Source organism: Hylobates moloch, unplaced genomic scaffold (genome assembly GCF_009828535.3).
Source record: "Hylobates moloch isolate HMO894 unplaced genomic scaffold, HMol_V3 SCAFFOLD_4, whole genome shotgun sequence".
Classification (NCBI taxonomy): Eukaryota; Metazoa; Chordata; class Mammalia; order Primates; family Hylobatidae; genus Hylobates; species Hylobates moloch.
This window is the reverse complement of record NW_026652279.1, coordinates 133,835,277-133,857,704: the sequence shown is the minus strand read 5'-3', so window position 1 is coordinate 133,857,704 and position 22,428 is coordinate 133,835,277. Positions and strand designations below refer to the sequence as shown.

The window sequence follows — 22,428 nt, the reverse complement described above, 5'->3', positions numbered from 1 at the left end:
ACTTTTGTGAAGACATTAGGTATGTGATAGAGCCAGTCAACCATCTCAGCACAAACACTGCCAGCTTGGACAGGATGAAGTGAAAGAAGGCTGTCAGATTACTGGGATTCTTTAGACAGGAAACTGGCTGATAGAGCTGCTCAGCTGAGGGCCCACGTGTTATTCTTCAAGAAAAGGAAAAAGTGACTCCAAGAGTGCCTTAGAGACCAGGGGACTGCTGCTGCCACCAGGCTCCCAGAGGGCCACCTTTTTTCAAATTCAAATTAACCACCTTTTAATTGCTCAGATTGGCAACTAAAAACATGTCCTATTCTCTCTTCCACAGACTTTCTGATTTAAAAGCTTGTGATTTTATTTCCCTTTTTATATAGCACTAACTCACTTTGAATACTGAAACTTTAAGTTAGTTCATCTTAAAACTTGTCCAAAACATGGGCTCACAGAGACGGTCAATGGGGGGAAAAACAAACAAACAAATAAAACTTTCTGATACCTGATACAAAGTGACTTCTCTTTTTTCTTACCTTTAAGAAAACAACTATTTAAAACATGCAATTTACATATCATTCAGATTATTTTCCAATGAGTTCTTATTCTTTAGGTTTGTTTTTCTGCTTTTTAAAATCTCTTGATTATTAAATCTAACTAAAAAGGGTAAACCACATTCGTAGAGGTAAAATGTATCATAAAGAGAATATCCATGCAACCATCACCGCCAGCACCAGATAATCTCCGTTCTGCCCCCTCCCCAGTCACTAACCCCTCCCTCTTGCTCTCCCCTCCAGTAACTACTATCCACACTTTTATGGTAGACTCTGTATTAGTCCATTCTTGAATTGATATAAAGAAATACCTGCCGGGCATGGTAGCTCAAGCCAGTAATCCCAGTACTTTGGGAGGCTGAGGTGGGCAGAGCACTTGAAGTCAGGAGTTCAAGACCAGCGTGGCCAACATAGTGAAACCCATCTCTACTAAAAATACAAAAATTAGCCAGGCATTATGGCAGGCACCTGTAATCCCAGCTGCTCGGGAGGCTGAGGCAAGAGAATCACTTGAACCCAAGAGGTGGAGGTGGCAGTGAGCCAAGATTCACACCACTGTACTCCAGCCTGGGTGACAGAGGAAGACTTCCTCTTAAAAAAAAACAAAAACAAAAAAACCTGAGACCAGATAATTTGTAAAGAAAAGAGGTTTAATTGGTTCATAGTTCTGCAGGCTATATAGAAAGCATAGTGGCATCTGCTTCTGGGGAGGTTTCAGGAAGGTTACAATCATTATGGAAAGCAAAGGGGGAGAAGGCATGTCACATGGCAAAAGCAGGAGCAAGAGAGGGAGAGAGTGAGGTGCCACACAGTTTTATGTAACCATAACTTTTAAGAATTCACTCACTTTAGCGAGTACAGCACCAAGAGGATGGTGCTAAATCATTCATGACGGATCTGCACCCATGATTCAGTCAACTCCCACCAGGCCCCACCTCCAACATTGGAGATTACATTTCAAGGTGAAATTTGGGTGGGGATGCACATCCAAACTATCATTCCCTTGCTGGCCCTTCCCAGATCTCGTGTGTTCTTCTCACATTGCAAAATACAATCATGCCTTCCTAACAGTCCCCCAAAGTCTTAACTCATTTCAGCAATAACTCAAAAGTCCAAAGTTCTGAGACAAGGCAAGTCCCTTCCACCTATGAGCCTGTAAAATCTAAAACAAGTTGCTTACTTCCAAGACACAATGGGATTATAGACATTGGGTAAACATTCCCATCCCAAAAGGGGTAAATCAGCCAAATGAAAGAGGCTACAGGCCCCAAACAAGTTCCAAACCCAGCAGGGTAGTCATTAAATCTTAAAGCTCCAAAACAATCTCCTTTGACTCTGTGTCCCACATGCAGGACACACTGGTGGGAGGGGTATGCTCCCAAGGCCTTGAGCAGCTCTGCCCCTGTGGCTTTACAGGGTTAAGCCCCCATGGCTGCTCTTATGGGCTGGCATTGTTGAGTGTCTGCAGCTTTTCAAGGCTCAGGGTACAAGCTGCCAGTGGATCTACCATTCTGGGGTTGGAGAACGGTGGCCCTCTTCTCACAGCTCCATTAGGCAGTGCCCCAGTGAGGACTTTGTGTGGGGGCTCCAACCCCATATTTCCCCTCTGCACTACCCTAGTAGAGGTTCTCCATGAGGGCTCTACCCCTGAAGCAGGCTTCTACCTAGATACCCAGGCTTTTCCATATATCCTCTGAAATCTAGGTGGAGGCTGCCAAGCCTCAGCCTTTGTACTCTGTGCACCCACAGGCTTGACACCACGTGAAAGTCACCAAGGCCTGGTGTCCCAAGGTATACCTGGGCCACTTTGAGTCATGGCTGGAGCCAGAGTGGCTGGGATGCAAGGAGCAATGTCCCAAGGCTGTGGAGGGCTTCAGAGCCCTGAGCCTGGCCCATAAAACCATTCTATCCTAGGCATCAGGGCCTGTAATGGGAAGGGCTGCCTCTTAGATCTCTGAAATGTTGTCTAGGGCTTTTACCCATTGTCTTGGCTATCAGCACTTGCCTCCTATTTAGATTCGGAAATTTCTCTAGCAAGTGGTTACTTTGCAGCCCCCTTGCATTCTCCTGAAAATGGGCATTTCTTTTCTACCACATAGACAGGTTGCACATTTTCTAAACTTTTATACTCTGCCTCCCCTTCAAGTATAAGTTCCAGCCTTAGGTTATTTCTTTGCTCATGCATCTGAGCATATGCTGTTAGAAGGAGCCATGCAACATGTTGAACACTTTACTGCTTAGAAATTTCTTCCACCAGATACCCTAAATCACTCTCAAGTCCAAACTTCCACAGTTCCCTAGGACATGGACACAATGCAGCCAAGTTATTTGCTAAAGCATAACATGCATGATCTTTGCTCCAGGTCCTGATCCTAGGCTTGGAGCCTGTCATGGGAAGGGCCACGTCTTAGATCTCTGAAATGCTGTCTAGGCCTTTTACCCATTATCGGCTATCAGCACTTCTCTCCTATTTAGATATGGAAGTTTCTTTTTTAACTCAAACCTATGGCTTTCATATGGCAGAAAGAAAAACAACTGAATAACAAGAACAGCTAATATTTATATGAGTACTTTTTTCATGCCAGACCGTATGTTCTACAGGCTTTACTGGCATTATTTCCTCTATCATTATAACAGTGATAACTACTACAGTTTGAGCATTCCAAATCTGAAAATCCAACATGTTCCAAAATCTGAAATACTTTTGAGTACCAACATGACACTCAAAGGAAATCCTCATTGGAACATTTCAGATTTTCTAATTAGGGATGTTCAGTCAGCAAGTACAGTCAGTCCTCTGTATTTATGGGTTCTGCATCCATGGATTCAACCAGCTGTGGATCAAAAATATTTGGGGAACAGGGGGAAGGATGGTTGTGTCTGTACTAAAAATGTACAGACTTTTTTTCTTCTCATGATTCCCTAAACAATACAGGATAACAACTATTTACATAGCGTTTACATTGTGTTAGGTATCACAACGAATCCAGAGATGATGTAAAGTATATGGGAGGATACGTGTAGGTTATATGCAAATACTGTACCCTTTTATATAAGGCATTTGAGCATCTGTGGACTTCAGTATCTGTGAGGTGGGGGAGATAGGGAGTCCTGGAACTAACAATTCACCATGGATACCAAGGGACAACGTTAATACAAATTTTCCAAAATTTTAGGACATCTGAAATCAGAAACAGTTCTGGTCCCAAGCATTTCTGACAAGGGATACTTATCCTATGCTACTATTAGTAGTTTACTGCTAAGGAAACTGAAGCTTATGGTGACTAATTTACTTACCTCAAGAACTTTATAGCTAGTGATTGACCTGAGATTTGAACTTGGGCTCTCTCACTTCAGAGTTGTTTACTTAACTACTAAGTTTTCTCCTCCAGTAAAATCTCAAGAATACCTGAGCCAGCAGTTTAGGAAAAGATGAAGTCGTTATTAGAAACAAGAGTCCTTGGGCTTTAGCATGGGCACATTCCCTGACTTAATATTATCTAATAACTCTTTTAATAAAAATAAAAAAGAGTATTATAGTATTTTGTCAGTCTATTTCCGAAATTTTTGAGGGAAAGATTTATTTAGTACACATCTGCCACAACTGCAAGAGTTTTTGTTTTACTGTGCTTGAATTCGAAAGGGAATTAACATAATAGGAAGATATTTTTGTTTTGTACTACAGTTTGAGTGCATATAAGAGAAGCAGAGTGAAATAAACCTAGCTGAGGCAGGTGACTGACAAGTGCTTTGGCATAGCATTTTCTTAGGCAAAATATAAGCTACGGTATTAGGATAGGCAGTTCAGAAATGCCAATTTAACATAGCTTTTTCAGCTTTTAGCATACTAGTTATTCTGCATCCAGTGGGTCATAGTGAGATGTGGGAGGTAAAATCAGTAATTAAGATACACAGAATCAGAAAGTGTTTACTATTTGAATGGAAAATCTGTCTCTCACATACACGAAGCCTCTTAAAATGCATTTCTCCTATGATCTAGAAACAGTATACCAGCATCTCATTAAAACTAGGGTGTTTCAGCTAGGTGTGCTGGCTCACGCCTGTAATACCAGCATTTTGGGAGGCCAAAGCAGAAGGATCACTTCAGGCCAGGAGTTTAAGACTGCCTTGGGCAACATAGCAAGACCCCATCTCTACAAAACATTTATTTTAATTAGCTAGGTATGGTGGTACACACCTGTGGTTCTGGTTATTCAGGAGGATGGCCTGAGCGCAGGCATTTGAGGCTGCAGTAAGCTGTGATTGTGCCACTGCACTCCAGCATGGGCAACAGAGTGAAAACAACAACAGCAACAACTAGAGAGTTTCTAGCAAACAAGCGTTTATTAGAACTTGTTTTTTTGAAGTAATTTACATAATCTGTATAATTTTTATGAAAGTAATGCATCCTTATATTTTTAAGATATTTAATTCAGAAAATACAAAAAATAAAAAAAAAATCACTCAAGATTACCAAAGAGATAACCTGCAATAATGTTTGGTGAACATCATTCCAGATAGTATCATGGTATTTTTAAAATAAAAGTGTTAGACTTGATTTCAGTGAATTGAAAAAGAATAACTCATCAGTTTGCCTCTCCCTAGATTATAAAGTCTTGTTCTCTGTTGTTGCCATTTGGGACAGAGTTGGGGAGCTGGTGGGTTTAGAGATACACTGAGCCACATCTGCCTTTCCTTGACCACCCTTTTATTGGCTTTACAAGCGTAAGGTTCTTCTCCTTGCCTTGTGTGGTTGCTGCTCATGAATTTTTTTCTCTCTTATTTTTTTTTTTTTGTTAATTTCTTTCAGTTTTAAAATTAAGGTAAAGAGAAATTGTTCCTGCTGTGTTCTGTCTTTATCTAGAATTCCTGGTATTTAGAATTTAACTGTATGGTATTTATTGTCTCTTTTTTGGAATATGTAGAATAACAAATCAAGCGTATCTTGAAATGTTGCAAAAAACTGTTGGTCTGAGACATTACTTTTTTCTTTTGCTCTTTGGTTGGCTATTTAGAAAATAGTAACTATTTTTTGTGAATTTTTTTGCTTTTTACTTTCACAGATTTGTATATTGATGTGGTCTAAGTCATTTATAGTAAAAGTAGCTAGCTATGTATCTCCCTAATTACATAAGTTACTCAACAGCAATAAATAGGCCACCTTATATGCATCTCCCACAGCATAAATAGGACTGTTAATTAAGTGCATTTCGTTAGTGATTCTTTATTGACATTGAATTTTTATATTATCTCCTTAGTTCTAGGATTTATGTGTAAGCAGTCATCTACATATTGTAATTTGAGAAGTTCTGAGCAAAACCTACTTTCCTGTATCTTCTATTTTAGTACCCCAGTGTCTTAAGTTATACCATTATGGTGGAGTCCTGTGGACTAAGCCTTGCTCTTTCTCTTACAGATGTCCTGTACTGTTACTAATACTTTAGTGTAAATCTGCGATATGTCCCTGTGTAGGTAGGTCTTATAAAAAGGAGTTAGAAAGGTAAATGAATTAAAATACTAATACGTATTTCTAAAATTAAACTTATTTAAAATTATATCTTTTTATATTGACATTAAGAAATTTGTTAGGTAGGATAATAGTATGGTGATTTGTTTAAGTCTCTAGAAATAACGTATCAAAGCATTTATTCATGATATGGTATCTTGGAATTTCTTTGGAATCACCTGGGAAAGAATAGTAGTTAGGGATGTAGATGAGACAGGATTAGATAAGATGTTCATTATTCATCTTTTGCTCTTGTTCTCTCTGCCTTGTAGCATGAAAGGTCTTTTTCATTCTTAATCCCTATTACTAGAATAAAACACACAGAAAGAGACAAACTAATGAAGTCTGTGGGAACAGGTCTGCCATAGGTTAATGTTTCAAGTAGCAGTATGTTTTTTGTGCTCTTAACTATTATTTTAGGTGATATAACTATTTTCCACTGTTAGCCTGTGGACTGTTAACTGTACGTTCAAAAGGTAGTCCTGATGTATAGCAAAACATGAAAAGCACTGCATTACTGTGATAAAAGTGGTTCTGTTTTATGGGGAATAGTTGTTTGTTAATGACAGTGCAGTATTGACAAATTTATCTTCACGATGCCTCTTTTTCCAGGGTTTTATTGTAGTGAATCTTACTTTCTTGTTCTAGGCTGCTGAAAATATGACAAGCTGACTTTCTGGAGAAATTCTGATGAGATATGTCAAGCTCTGCAAGAGGATTTGAAGATTGCATTGTAGTTGAGAATGTACAATGAAATTACTGCATGCAGCAGTGTAGAAAAATTTTCCTTTTTAAAAGAATTATAAAACCATAGCTTTATAAATCAGTGGAAAGTGGCTTACAGAGAGAACTATCAGATGTGTTTACATCACATCTTATTCACTTTTTTTAATGGCTCTAATGCTTTGGCATTGCTATGTTCATATTTATGTGTTCCTTATTTATATCTCTGATAGCTTTAATTTTCTAAGCAGTCTGTCTATCAGATGTGCACATCTGCTGTGCCAGGTTGAAGTATAGTGGAACCCATCAGTAGTAATGTGTAGTAGTTATGACTTGTTGACATTTCCATTATAAACTTTAATTTTGAATTGTTTATGCATTATAACTGTGGATTTATATTGTATTGGGCTGAAAGTTGACAGGATTTCAGCCACCATTTGTGAATTTTGATTTAGATTCATTATGTATGTCAGAATCTTGTTTTTTGAAATAAGAGCATGGAAAACATTTCTTGTAATCTGCTCTTGCACAAAGAATATTTAGTTTTTTAAACAGTTTGTTGGGCAGCTAATAGTGTGAACCAGGTCATTTTTGTATTGAATAAAAAATCAAACTTTGGCCGGGCGCGGTGGCTCACGCTTGTAATCCCAGCACTTTGGGAGGCCGAGGCGGGTGGATCCCGAGGTCAGGAGATCGAGACCACGGTGAAACCCCGTCTCTACTAAAAAAAAAAAAATACAAAAAATTAGCCGGGCGTGGTGGCGGGCGCCTGTAGTCCCAGCTACTCGGAGAGGCTGAGGCAGGAGAATGGCGTGAACTCGGGAGGCGGAGCTTGCAGTGAGCCGAGATTGCGCCACTGCACTCCAGCCTGAGTGACAGAGCGAGACTCCGTCTCAAAAAAAAAAAAAAAAAAAATCAAACTTTGAGAAACTTGGATTTTAAACGTAATGACAATGCTTAGGTTAGTATTATTTGTAATTTGAATCATTTACATCTAGTAAGAATGTTAGTTGAGAATGTTTTCTTAAAGTTTTATATCCTATAAATAGAGACTAAAAAAAATTTGTAAAATCAAACAGCAAACATGCAAAATTCCTATTTACTTTTATTACATAAAAGTAATTTTAGTGCTTACCTAATAAATCTTGAATGGTTATTTAATAAGTTATTAGATGGGTGATGTGTTTCAAAAGATACTTGCTATTTTTTGAAGAAATAAGCATTTCCAGTCATTAAACAAAACTAAACAATCTTATTAGATGGGTGATGTGTTTCAAAAGATACTTGCTATGTTTTGAAGAAATAAGGATTTCCAGTCATTAAACAAAACTAAACAATCAAATGTTCTATATTAGGAATCTTAAGTATGGCTTTTTTTAAAAAAACCTTCTTAACATCTTGATATCAAGGATTATAAGTATGGCTTTTCAGAATTGTTTGTCATTATTTTTGCCTTTAAAATTTTAACTCATCAAAGTGAAGATTCAAAAATAAATTTTAGAAAATGTCGAATAGTATTGATTCTGTTCCTGTCATAGAATCTCAGTGCAGTTTTTTTTGCAAAACTAATATGGATTTCATCTGATTTTATTATTTCTTAAATTTTAGATTTTATTGGGTACCATTTATATGATTGTACAAGCATTCACTCTTTAGTAGCATATTTTGTTTTTCAGACAAGCTGAAGTGGTTTTATTAAGATTTACTAATATTTAAATAGCAACCTTCTCTGCTTTTTTTTTTTTTTAAATTTTGACCATTTTGACTTTTTAAATGCCTGGCATCTTTACCAAGTAAACTGGAAGATCTGTTACTGGTAGAACAGGTTGAGGAGACAGTAGGAATTTGTAAAAAGTCATCTGATTGATAATAAACACTACAAATACTATGTGTTCTTTATAAAATCATAAAGAACACTTTTGTCAAACTCCAAAATCTGTATATACTTCCAGGCCATAAGAGTTGATAGTATTATTTATGACTTTGTAGATTAAGTTATTTATGTATGAAACAAAGCAGGAAAATATATTGAGAAGGGATCGTGTTTACAGAGGACTTCTTTAATGTGTCACATTTTTAAAATGTAAACATTTTTAATGCATACTTAAGTAATATTTAAGAAACTAAACAAAATAATGATACGATTGCAGTGTTGTGCTTGTTGTCAGTGACAGAAATAAAACCATTTTGGTGGTACTGGCCTGTACTTTTGTTTTAATATAGGCTTTTGTTAATTCAACTTGTGTTTCTATAGGGCAAAAGATACAGAACATAGAATTTACCATTTTAACCTTTTTTTTTTTTTTGAGATGGAGTCTCACTCTGTCACCCAGGCTGGAGTGCATTGGCATGATCTTGGCTCACTGCAGCCTCCGCCTCCTGGGTTCAAATGATTCTCCTGCCTCAGCCTCCCGAGTAGCTGGGATTACAGGCACCTGCCACCATACCTGGCTAATTTTTTGTATTTTTAGTAGAGGCGGGGTTTCACCATGTTGGCCAGGCTGGTCTCAAACTCCTGACCTCAGGTGATCTGCCTGCCTCAGCCTCCCAAAGTGCTGGGATTATAGGGATGAGCTACAATGCCCTGCCCTTTTTAACCATTTTTAAGTTTCATAGTTCAGTGACATTCAGAATATTCTTACTGTATTGTAACTATCACTATTGTCCATCTCTTGAACTTTCTTATTATCCCAAACTGAAACTCTGTACCTGTTTAGCAATAACTCCCCATTGCTTCCTCCTCCCAGCCCCTGGTAAACAGTTTCCTACTTTTTTGTCAATGAATTTGACTATTCTGGATACCTCATATAAGTAGAATCATATTTATCCTTTTGTTTTCATCTTATTTTACGCAGCATGTCTTCAAGATCTATCCATGTTATAACATGTATCCAGATTTCCTCTTTAAGGATGAATATGTCTCTCATATGTATACATGGGAGACAGGTATTATTTTATATACATGGTGGACATTTGGGTTGTTTCTACCTTTTGTCTATTCTGAAAAGGCTATTCACAATAGCCACAATGTTATGGGCATTGGTATAGAAATAACTGTTCAGGTCCTTGTCAGTTCTTTGGAGTGTATACCCAGAAGTGGAATTAGCAGCTTTTAAACATTTTTTTAAAAGTTTGACTTTAATTCTATAGGCATTAGAGAAAGAAGGGGACATGGTCAAGCTTTTTTTGAGAGTTGCTTTGCTAGTGACATGTAGGCTTGATTTGAGCAGGGAGGGGTTAGAAGCAGAGACTAGTTAGAACACTATGACAGTAACCCAGGCCTCAATGCTCACATCTGGGTAGGTTCAAGAGACATTACAAAAAAATAAAAAACATGAGACTTAATGGCAGGTTATGGGGAAAATAGAAAAGAAAATAAGGTGACTGAGTTTCTAAGCCTGGGTAACAAAGATATTATCAGCAAATGGAAATCAAGAAGGGAGTATAATTTTCCAGGAAAAAATGATTTTTATTTAAAGAATATTGTGTTTAACATACATACTAAATCTTAAACCTTGCCAATCTTCCAAAGACCATTGCCCATCTCCATTTTTTTGTCCTACAGCATTACCACTCTCTAACATAGTATACAATTTACTTAGTTATATCTATTAATATAAACAAATACACCTCTACCTGAAAGTCCACAGGGGCGGGGATATTTCTATGTTTCCATCGGTGTATCTTGAACAGTGCCTAGCACATAATAAATGCTCAATAAATACATGTTGGCTGAATGAATGGATAGACTGGGCATCCAGGAAACAGTATGTACCACGCAGTTGAAAATAACTAACATTAAGAACTTGCTGCATGTAAGGCACTGGTTTTGGTGCTTTTAATAGATCAAATTGTTTAACCTTTAGGCTTACAGCAACCACAAGAGATAGATAGCATCATCCTATTATAGGTCAGGAAGCTGAGGCACAAAGTGGTATAGAACTTAAATCTCAGAAGTGGTACAGCCAGGATTTGAACCCTGGTAAATTGAGTCTGGAGCCCACACACCTTAGTGCCTGTTACTATACATCATCTCATGGGATGAAGAGGCACAACTGGAGAAGGAGATGAAGGAGATTGAAAATCAGATGGCCAAAGTGGTAGTTGAAGCTCTGGATGTAGATGCTGAGAATTTAATAGAAGACTAGTGACAGATGCTTCTCTTTCCCAGGATTGTCCCATTCTTAGGGAATATACCATTGATGATGGTAGGCTGGTGAAGTTTTGTAGCATCTCAGCAGATCTATATTACTGCTTTTTAATTACAACAATGTAAATAACAGGTTAAAGTCATTCCCTTTCCAGAGGTGCTATACTTGAGAAACCCAGTTCTAACAACAAAAAGATCTCTCTTTTATGAAATTCACTGTTGGGCTCATATATACCAGACTGTAGAATTATAAATGTTGTAAAAAAGATGGTGCATGTGGTGCTCGCTTCGGCAGCACATATACTAAAATTGGAACGATACAGAGAAGATTAGCATGGCCCCCGCACAAGGATGACATGCAAATTTGTGAAGCATTCCATATTTTTAATTGCTTCAAAGAGAATAAAATACCTAGGAATCCAACTTACAAGGGATGTGAAGGACCTCTTCAAGGAGAACTACAAACCGCTGCTCAACGAAATAAAAGAGGACACAAAGAAATGGAAGAACATTCCATGCTCAGGGATAGGAAGAATCAATATCGTGAAAATGGCCATACTGCCCAAGGTAATTTATAGATTCAATGCCATCCCCATCAAGCTACCAATGACTTTCTTCACAGAATCGGAAAAAACTATCTTAAAGTTCATATGGAACCAAAAAAGAGCCCACATTGCCAAGACAATCCTAAGCCAAAAGAACAAAGCTGGAGGCATCACGCTACCTGACTTCAAACTATACTACAAGGCTACAGTAACCAAAACAGCATGTTACTGGTACCAAAACAGAGATATAGACCAATGGAACAGAACAGAGCCCTCAGAAATAATACCACACAACTACAACCATCTGATCTTTGACAAACCTGACAAAAACAAGAAATGGGGAAAGGATTCCCTGTTTAATAAGTGGTGCTGGGAAAACTGGCTAGCCATATGTAGAAAGCTGAAACTGGATCCCTTCCTTACACCTTATACAAAAATTAATTCAAGATGGATTAAAGACTTAAATGTTAGACCTAAAATCATAAAAGCCCTAGAAGAAAACCTAGGCAATACCATTCAGGACATAGGCATGGGCAAGGACTTTATGTCTAAAACACCAAAAGCAATGGAAACAAAAGCCAAAATTGACAAATGGGATCTAATTAAACTAAAGAGCTTCTGCACAGCAAAATAAACTACCATAGAGTGAACAGGCAACCTACAGAATGGGAGAAAATTTTTGCAATCTACTCATCTGACAAAGGGCTAATATCCAGAATCTACAAAAAACTCAAACAAATTTACAAGAAAAAACAACCCCATCAAAAAGTGGGTGAAGGATATGAACAGACACTTCTCAAAAGAAGACATTTATGCAGCCAACAGACACATGAAAAAATGCTCATCATCACTGGCCATCAGAGAAATGCAAATCAAAACCACAATGAGATACCATCTCACACCAGTTAGAATGGCGATCATTCAAAAGTCAGGAAACAACAGGTGCTGGAGAGGATGTGGAGAAATAGGAACACTTTTACACTGTTGGTGGGACTGTAAACCACTTCAACCATTGTGGAAGACAGTGTGGCAATTCCTCAAGGATCTAGAACTAGAAATACCATTTGACCCAGCCATCCCATTATGGGGTATATACCCAAAGGATTTTAAATCATGCTGCTATAAAGACGCATGCACACGTTTGTTGCGGCACTATTCACAACAGCAAAGACTTGGAACCAACCCAAATGTCCCTCAATCATAGACTGGCTTAAGAAAATGTGGCACATAGACACCATGGAATATTATGCAGCCATTAAAAAGGATGAGTTCACGTCCATTGTAGGGACATGGATGAAGCTGGAAACCATCATTCTCAGCAAACTATCGCAAGGACAAAAAACCAAACACCACACGTTCTCACTCATAGGTGGGAACTGAACAATGAGAACACTTGGACACAGGAAGGGGAACATCACACACCGGGGCCTGTCGTGGGGTGGGGGGAGGGCGTAGGGAAAGCATTAGGAGATATACTTAATGTAAATGACGAGTTAATGGGTGCAGCACACCAACATGGCACATGGATACATATGTAACAAACCTGCACGTTGTGCACATGTACCCTAGAACTTTAAGTATAATTTAAAAAAATAAATAAATAAAGATGGTGCGTGTGACAGCCCTAAATAGCAGTCTCAGGAAATCTGTTAAGTGACCCTGTCCATTAGAATAGGGCAGAATTTTTTTTTTAACAGTCCAGAGGTCTTTTATTTTAACACCTATTGTGCCATGAATTCGTAGGGAATAGGCTCCAGCAGCTCAGACTCTTTCCCATTGGTTCTCACAAAGTGTGCTCCTCTGGGTGGAGCACGCTGGTGCTTCAGTTGCACCCAGGTACCTTTCGCTTTGGCTTCTTTTTCTGATAATTTTCCTTCACATGTTTCAAGAAGCTGTCTCAGCTCTTAGAATACTTAATGTGTTCCTAGTTCTCTTGGCAAGAATCTTGCCCTTAACTTGTTTGTTGACAACACTGCCAGCAGCCTGCTGGATAACATTGTAGACTCTTCCAGTTTCGCCATAGTAACACCTGAAGAGTAACCATTCCCTTGATGTCTACAATGTCACCTTTCTTGTAGATTTCGCATATACATGGCCAAAGGGACAACTCCATGTTTTCTAAAAGGCCTGCAGAACATATATCAGGTGCCTCTCTTGTTTCCCTTTGTGTTTGTCATTTTGGCAAATTTTCGGAAGATGGCGGTTCCGGCCAAAAGGCCAGAATATTGAGGTATCTTATGGCTCCCCAGAAGCTGAGTGAACATGCGTGCATGTTATATCAGAAGCAGTCCACACCATGACCTCCAATTACCTAAAGCAGTAAATCGCCAGATGTACACTTGGAGAGTTATATGAAAAGCCTTCAAAGAGGTCGTTCAGATAATTTTACTTTCACATATGTGGAAAACTGTTTCACCTGTTTTTTTTAGAGGTGAATCTACCTACTCTCCTACAAGCAAATCGCCTTTTTATTGTAACAGCAATACCTTTATTTTGCATGTACTTTGAGAATTAAAATATCCATGACTACTTAAGTGGAAAACCAGCATTATTTCCCCATAGCTATAAAAATAATTAAAATTAAATATGGAATTATATCTTTGCTAGGTATTGTCTTTTAAAACTATGATTCTAACACCTACTTTTCCTTCTATAGAAAAGCAGATGAGCACTGGGCACGGTGGTTCATGCCTGTAATCCCATCAATTTGGGAGGCCGAAGCGGGTGGATCACCTGAGGTCAAGAGTGCGAGACCAGCCTGACCAACATGGTGAAACCCCATCTACTAAAAATAGAAAAATTAGCCAGGCATCGTGGTGCGCAGCTGTAATCCTAGCTACTCGGGAGGCTGAGTCAGGAGAATCACTTGAACCTGGGAAGCAGAGGTTGCAGTGATCTGAGATCATGCCACTGCACTCCAGCCTGGGTGACAGAGCAAGACTCCGTCTCAAAAAAAAAAAAAAAAAAAAACTAAAGCAGATGAGCAAGTGTTAGAACACAACAGAACTGCATTTCCTCTAGATGTCGCCAGAAGGATTAGAAGAGTATTGAAATCAACTTCTTCACTGTGGTATATAATGCATTTTAAATGCAATGTCCCTGTGTACCACCTCATTTCATACCCATCCCATACTTTGGAAAACCACTATCTTAGCTAATCCCCAAGATTCCTGTTGGCTCTCATATAATTCAGCAGGCAGCTCAGGCTTTGGTGTCAGACAGGAGGCTTGGACTCGTTGTACCCTCTCCAAGTCTGGCAATAACAACACAACAGCTCACAGCATTGTGAAGATTAAATGGAGATGATGGATATAAAATCCATAGCATCCCACTTGGCACATAGTAGGAGCTTCATAAATGTTCAACTCCACTTTCTTTTGTATAAATTAGACCTACCTAGTAACTTCATTTCAGGAGTGGCTCAGTGGTTGTGAAGTGACATATTTAAGATGTACTTTTCTTTCTCATCAATAGAATTAGACTGAATGTTTTTATAAGTTGTCATTTTAATGTACTCATTTTTGGAAACATATAATGTATTTAAATATAAGCATATACTGCGCTTATATAGGAAGGAAGATAAAGACACCATACTAATAAAAATGAAAGATTAACATGTAGCTAAATTTTAGTGTCAAGACTTGCATAGCTAATTAGAGAAAGGAGCCCATGGGGATGAGAATGTGTTGGGAGAAGAAGTAAAGATTATGAATAAATTTTAAATCTCTATTTTCAACATAAAAAGAGCTCGTTGTTCTCAGTTGCTTCTGATAAACCCAAATGGGAATATCCATGATCTTTGTTCCTGCCGAACACCGAGAACCATCATGTAAAATAGGAGCAAACAGCTGGCTAAATGAAAGCTTCCTTGGAAGTCTACTGATGGAAAACTGTAGGGAGCTAGGGGCAGTCAGAGAAAAAGCTCTGTAAGATTTAATTTAAGCCCTGGATAAACTCTATTCCTGCTTTCACCAGTTTTACCTAATAGAAATGGATTTTATCAATCAAGGCCAAGTTCAAAGACAATGAGAGAGAGGGAGGGAGGGAGGCGTTTTGCATGGAACAAAGACAAAAGTGTTTTAATTTCACAAAACTACCACTCGTGTTAAAATGCAAGACCCTGGGAGCCCTAGGATTTTAGGAAAAACTGGTATTAACCTGACCTTTCAATGTAGCAGACATTAGCATGACTTAGATACAAATAATTGTGATGAATTATGATGATCCCTGCATTGTTACTTTCATCAGTTTTGGAAAGGTTTGAGAATCTATGTTGAGATTTAGCAGTAAATGTGGTTAACTAGGCAGCCCCCAGGGGAACTAATGTGGGAGAGAGAAGAAGCTTTTTTTTTTTTTTTTTGAGAGGAGTCTTGCTCTGTCGCCCAGGCTAGAGTGCAGTGGCGCAATCTCGGCTCACTGCAACCTCTGCCTCCCGGGTTCAAGGGATTTTTTTTTTTTTTTTTTTGATACAGTGTCTCACTCCGTCGCCCGGGCTAGAGTGCAATGGCACAATCTTGGCTCACTGCAACCTCTGCCTCCTGGGTTCAAGTGATTCTCCTGCCTCAGCCCCCCAAGTATCTGGGATTACAGGTGTGAGCCACCACACCTGGCTAATTTTTGTATTTTTAGTAGAGACGGAGTTTTAGCATGTTGGCCAGTCTGGTCTTGAACTCCTGACCTCAGGTGATCTGCCTGCCTTGGCCTCCCAAGTGCTGGGATTATAGGTGTGAGCCACCATGCGCAGCCAGAAGATGCTTTCTCACCTGGGATTTCTCAGGTCTTCTCCCATTTTCAGCACTATGTGCCAAGCTTTGTTTCTCATAAATGCAGATCAGACATACTGAGACGTTACTTCCCCTTCTGGTTAGCCCCCATCACGCTGGAGAGATCCAAGTCCCAGAGGCACCATTTAACTTGAAGGAATGCAGCCCACTAGACAGCACAGGGTAGTAGGGGAGGGTGGGAGAGCAATGGTCGGGGGGTGACGTCCTTTGAATTGTTGGCTGGTCCCATCACTCCTCTAAGCCACCTAACAAGAAGCCAGATCTTAGCATTGACTAAAGCCCATCTCATGATCCCTGAATAATAGGAACTATAGAGGAAGCACTCCTCTCTTTGGTTTTGCTTGCAGCTTGTCTTCAGCTTCCCATTTCAAAGGTTATTCACTTCCCCTCCTGGTTAGCCTCCATCACTCAGCTGTCAGGCAGCCTGTGCGTTTTTCACAATCTAGCCCAGTAGGTAGATTCTAGACAAATAATGAATTCAGTCTGCACTGTGCTGGAAACAAGGTAGGAAAAGGGTGCTATTACCATAGTTCTTCCAGAAAACCCAACTAGAATTGCCTTTTCATATACTATTTTAATGCATCTAATTTAACACAGCAGTCATATGATCAAGTCTTACCCTCAAAGCAGGGATAGTCTTTATAACTATTTTCTCTCAGAAAAATTACAGGCTGAATGGGGTGGCTCACGCCTGTAATCCCAACACTTGGGAGGCCAAGATGGGAGGATTGCTTGAAGCAGTTCAAACCAGCCTGCACAACAAAGTAAGAATCCATCTTACAAAAAGTACAAAAAAATTAGCTGGGCATAGTGGTGTGTGTCTGTAGTCTCAGCTACTCGAGAGACTGAAGCATAAGGATCGCTTGAGCCTAGGAATTGGAGGGTGCAGTGAGCTATGATCATGCCACTGCACTCCAGCCTGGGCAACACAGCAAGAACCTGTCTCCAAAACAAAACAAATTGCTATTTTATTTCCATAAAATATTTGAAGCATAAACATAGCCTAATAAAACAAATAATTGTGTACCTTCTTCACCAATAAAAAATTTTAACAACTTTCCTTATTCACAGTCTAATTTAGGATTATCCCATAAATCAATATTCTAATCATCTTGAAATCACACATCTTATTCACAGTATCTCCCGGATTACCACAACTCTCTTCATCCATATAAAGATGAACATTGACACCAACTTGTGCAAAATCAATTCCTTATCCCTGGAGCCAGCTCACCCTCAAGGGAATTCCAGCACCTATCACTATGCACAACATCCTTAAAAAAGATATATTGAGTATTCACTACAACAAAGTACAACATGTCATAATAATAAATATTTACTGAATGGATGGCTAAACAATCATATATTGGTAGCAATAATGTTCACATGAACATTTCGTGCTGCAATTACTAGTATCCTTTTTCTCAGTGTGATCTGGGAAAGCATACTGTTGACTGTTATTATTCTAGGTTAATGCTCTGCCTATGTCTTTATAATTCCCTAGCTTTCTATCACATGGATTGCCATAAAACTTTGGAGGCATGCCCTCTACAAGTTTATGTGATAGAAGCAAGACAAATCTACTCTCCTCTGTTTCTCCCATGAAGCATACTATAAGCTTCAAGAGGGCAGTCATGGTGTCTAGACTGGTGCCTGGCACATAGTAGATGCTCAGTTAAAAAATTTGTGAAAGGTCTAGTTAAATGCCTCTCATTTCCCCCTTTTTATTGATATCAGGGAAGTCTGCAGAGTCACATTCCATATGTTCAGGGAGAAATGGAAAAGAACTAACAATTTGACACCTGCTACATGCCAGACACCGGGCTGGATACCATACATATGTTACACACATTACCTCATATAGTTTTCGTAGCAACCTTATAAAGTAGGTATTAATATTCTAGTTTTACCGATGAAGAAATTGAGGTCCAAAGAGATCTGTCGTGAAATAAATATGCGCACATATAATTCTTCCAGCTGGGTGCAGTGGCTCACACCTGTAATCCTAGCACTTTGGGAGGCTGAGGCAGATGGATCATTTGAGGTCAAAAGTTCGAGACCAGCCTGGCCAACATGGTGAAACTCCGTCTATACTAAAAATACAAAAAAATTAGCTGGATGTGGTGGTGCATGCCTGTAGGCTGAGGCAGAAGAATCGCTTGAACCCAGGAGACAGAGGTTGCAGTGAGCCGAGAGCATGCCACTAAACTCCAAACTGGGCAACAGAGTGAGACTCCGTCTCAAAAAAAAAAAAAAAATCTTCTTCCTCTTGGAACGTCTGTTCTTTTCCTATTACTTGACCAAATCAAACTCAGCCTTTGAGAACCAAATTAAAACTGTCAAGAGAAAGTTCTCCATGGAGCTCTTGTATTTCTATCCATCTTCTGAGAAGATGTTGATAGCTTCTGTCCTGGGCTGTCTTTTCAAGGATGTTTGTGTAGCAAACAACCTTGAAACACAGAGATAGTGTCTTTCACCAGGGCATAGGGCAGATTTGTTTTCTGACCAGGATAATGAGTATAATGGCTCCCTCCAGGACAAAGATTGGACAGGTTTGCTAAAAGTCCACTTTAGAGAATTGAGGTTTCCTTGGCTTGGGGTTCCTCTGCTGTGATACAAACTCACAGCATGTGCAACATCTTGGAGGCTGCGTTTTATCACCCCTATGGGACTTGGAGGACAAGGAGAAAAAATGCGAACGTGAAGCTCATGGTGTTTGCTGTGCTGTGAGTAATAAAGTCTTTTGTTTCTGACCCAGGAATCTCTCCTTCTTTGCCAGCATCTATGAAAATGTGGCGATCTAACTTTTCAGCTTACAACTAGGGTAAAATCTCAGACTTTTCCACACTTTTCAGATCTTTGTTCTTGACAAAGATCTTCCTCCTTTGGGAAGCCATTTCTAACTACACCAGTTTATGGTGGGATGTCTAACACATTGGCAGGAAACACAACGTGCTGAATAATGTAAGTATTGGTGAACATTTTTATTGCTTCACACTTGATTATGCTCTTCCAGAGGATAGAGCATAAGTGTTTAGCATTTTTCCTGGAAATAGAAGTTGACTCTCATTTCATTAATTTAACAAAAATATATTTAATGTCTATTAACTATAGAAAATTCTGGTCAGAATATTTAAGTAATTATTTCCCTAAATGATGTCTAAGCTCCTTAGAGCACTATCTAATACTTCTGTTTTATCCTTTGCAATTCTTTGTATCTTTCATGATTCTTTATTCAACAAATATTTACTGAGCCTCTGCTATATGCAGACAGTATATTCGTTGCTGAAAATACAAATGGATAAGACAGTCTTCTCATCCTCAAGGAGTTCATGGAGACAATACATGCAGTACAGGAATAAGCACCATGATTGAAGAAAGAACAGATCATTCCAGGAACACAGAGAGAAAGGCACCCAACAGGGCCTTCATATATGAGGATGGCAGCTAGCTTTTCCACTTCTTGGAATTGTCAACAGCATATATTACCTAGTACATACTGGGGGGAAAAGGTTGATAAAATGAATCAATAATCCAAGCTAGGAAGTTTAGTCAAATCCCAGCTCTGAAATCTATGTATACACCCCAGAATAGCCCATGTAAGAGCTGGCTGGCCTATATTAGAAATGACTTTTAGTAGGCTCCAGTTCTACATATTTAAAATGATATATGCAGCAAGTGTGTTCATATATTCATTGCCTGGGATAGTACCACAGACTAGACAGATGAACAGCACAGGTTCCCTGTCCTCAAGATGTTCGCAATCAAGTGAGACAGACTCACCAAATTACAACATAGAACTTGGCAGCATGCTGTAATCATTGAACAGGAACTGGAGTTAGAGTTAGCAAGCCATGGGAGTTCATTCCACCGGGAACCAAGGGAGGTTTTTGCAAGGGAATTGCCTTTGAGCTGGTATTTAAATGGTTAAAAAAAATACTTCCACAGGCAAAAAACAGAGTAAGGCAGCCCTTGAAAAAGCTTGGGCAAATGGGTAGTCTTTAAAAATAAACAACTCACCTCCCCCCAACTAATTAATTAAAAGAGAGTTCCCTCTACCTTTTTCTGTATTTAGTTTCTTTGGCAACATGAGGAATGCTCAAGGTGCTCCACAGCTGGTCTACCTGCAGACCAAATCAGAAATGGGGAGAGAATGCAACATTTGGTTTTCTTTTCTTGAGATTTCCAGTAAGCCTTTCCTAAATAGTTTGAGACAATAGAATTAAAAAGTATAAATTATGAATCCTCATAGATTTCATTTTTCCACTAGATGGCAGAAAAAGCACTTGTAATGGAAATTACGTTGTCATCTATTTAATCAATTCTGCAGACTTTTTTTTAATAAAGGGAGGTATATTTCATTTCAGTTTGAACAGTAGAATACGATTATAGTACAACCGATTATTCCATAACTAATTTAATCATATTAAGCTTAAAATTAAAAAGAAAACTTTAAATTAGTTTGTGTTTATATAAGTACATCTATGTCCAAACATCTCAATTAAGATATAAATGATGGAGTTTCATTGGCTTTAGAATACTACTATACTCTCTTTTAATGCAGACCTTTACATAAAAGGTAGTATTTAATATACTTAAAATTAATACAGAATAATTTTTTATGTTACACATGGATTTAATTGGGGGTACAAATGAAGTGTACTTAATTATGATATATTGCAGGTAGGGATAATAATATAAGTTTAAAAAGTGATAAAATCACCACTGTAAACTCAAAATGTTCTCTTAAAAAAAAGAAGATAAAAACTGTGAAGACTAGGTAAATATAGCACAAAAGTTAAATACAGTATATAGCTTTTCTTAGCATGCCAGTAATTCTAATGTGTTTTTTTCCATTGTATTTGTGTGCCATTGTCATTTATCAACAGTCATTCTTCAGAGACATCTGTGATTACACTACTTTACTAGGCACTTGAGTAGAGCTGCGTAGACAGTCGTACCCTTACTCTAATTCATTACAATCAAAGAGAAAATTATTTTATGCACCTACAAGGAGCAAAATGGTGATAAGTGAGTTACACAAAGGAAAATGTGTTAGGAAACAATAACATAATTTAATAATGTAATATCAAATTGTAAAATAAAAACCAGTTCAAAGAAACTCTCTTTTGTCTTTATTTCAGCTATTGCTTTTGCTACTGTTTATCTTAGAACTGGCTTTCACAAAAATAGTGAACCATCAGCAAAAAAGGAGGAAAAATAGAGAATGGAAAATGGGAAGTGATGAAATGGAGTAAAGTCCCATCATTCATTCAGTCCACAAACATTTGTTGAATGTTCGCTCCAGGTCAGGAATGGTAGTGGGAACAGAGACATGGCTTCTTCTCTTACGATGAAAGCACAATAGAGAGAGTCGAGGAGGGGTGAGCAAATAGAAAGCAGTGAAAGAATTGATGAAATTTCATGATAGTTATGGTGGTGGTGTTACCTGAGCTCACTTCTCTCCCACCTTTGCCTAACTGCCTCCTCACCAACAAAACAAAAAAGTAAAACTCTGGAGTGTGCTGGGAATGCGCACAATCCTCAGGGATCTAGGGAGGGTCTTGTGTTCTGAGAAGGGTGGATGTAAAGCACATCCGTAGTGACTTCCAAGTGGCTTGCTTTCTTCGAGAGTAAGTTATACACAGTCCTGGGGTCTCTGATTTAGAAAACTCTGTGCTGTGGATGGCAAAGATACTTGATCTTATTTTGAGTCAAGGTGACTCAATAACTTTCTGGGAATAAGCTGCTCACATTTAAGCTGCTCAGTAAATTAGTTTCCAGGACAATGTAATTTCTGAGTAAATTATCTTCCTTGGCATATTGAGTGGAAGGCTATTTTTCATGCCTGTTTCTTTGTAAAGGCAACTGTGGGTTAAAAACAAATATAAATATTAGAATGAAAGAGAATCTGATCTGTGGTACTCTGTATAAAGAAACATTACATTGGATTGCAGGAGCATTATTTCCTTGCAGAACCAAATTTTAGAAAGTCCTACTGGTCTTATTTCCGGCACCTCAGGTCCTACTGGATGCTAAATGTGGGACCCCGGTCAGTCTGTGCTCGTTTCTTAAATGACATATCATCAAGGATTAGACTTTCAGCTTTTTACTGTAAAGAATGGAGGTTGCAGCAGCTCACTATTCAACTAAAACAAACCGAAAAGAGCTCCGGTGC

General features: G+C 38.6%; 1 protein-coding gene and 1 non-coding gene across 5 annotated transcripts in view; both read left to right on the top strand.

The window, feature by feature from the left end:
• The window catches only part of MZT1 (mitotic spindle organizing protein 1), a 90,381-nt gene that overhangs the window by 11,340 nt on the left and 56,613 nt on the right, over positions 1 to 22,428 (top strand). The window contains exon 3 of one of the 4 annotated variants that reach the window (XM_032151014.2): positions 6,697 to 13,602. The exons of the other annotated variants lie outside the window; for them this stretch is intronic. Coding sequence (XP_032006905.1) covers positions 6,697 to 6,720 — 24 coding nt within the window. The 3' untranslated portion in view covers positions 6,721 to 13,602. Of the gene's footprint in view, positions 1 to 6,696; positions 13,603 to 22,428 lie in introns of those variants that run through there. 4 annotated transcript variants of the gene reach the window in all.
• On the top strand, positions 11,201 to 11,307 carry LOC116467608 (U6 spliceosomal RNA). The gene has a single exon (XR_004247826.1). It is a non-coding gene; the product is annotated as a U6 spliceosomal RNA (small nuclear RNA).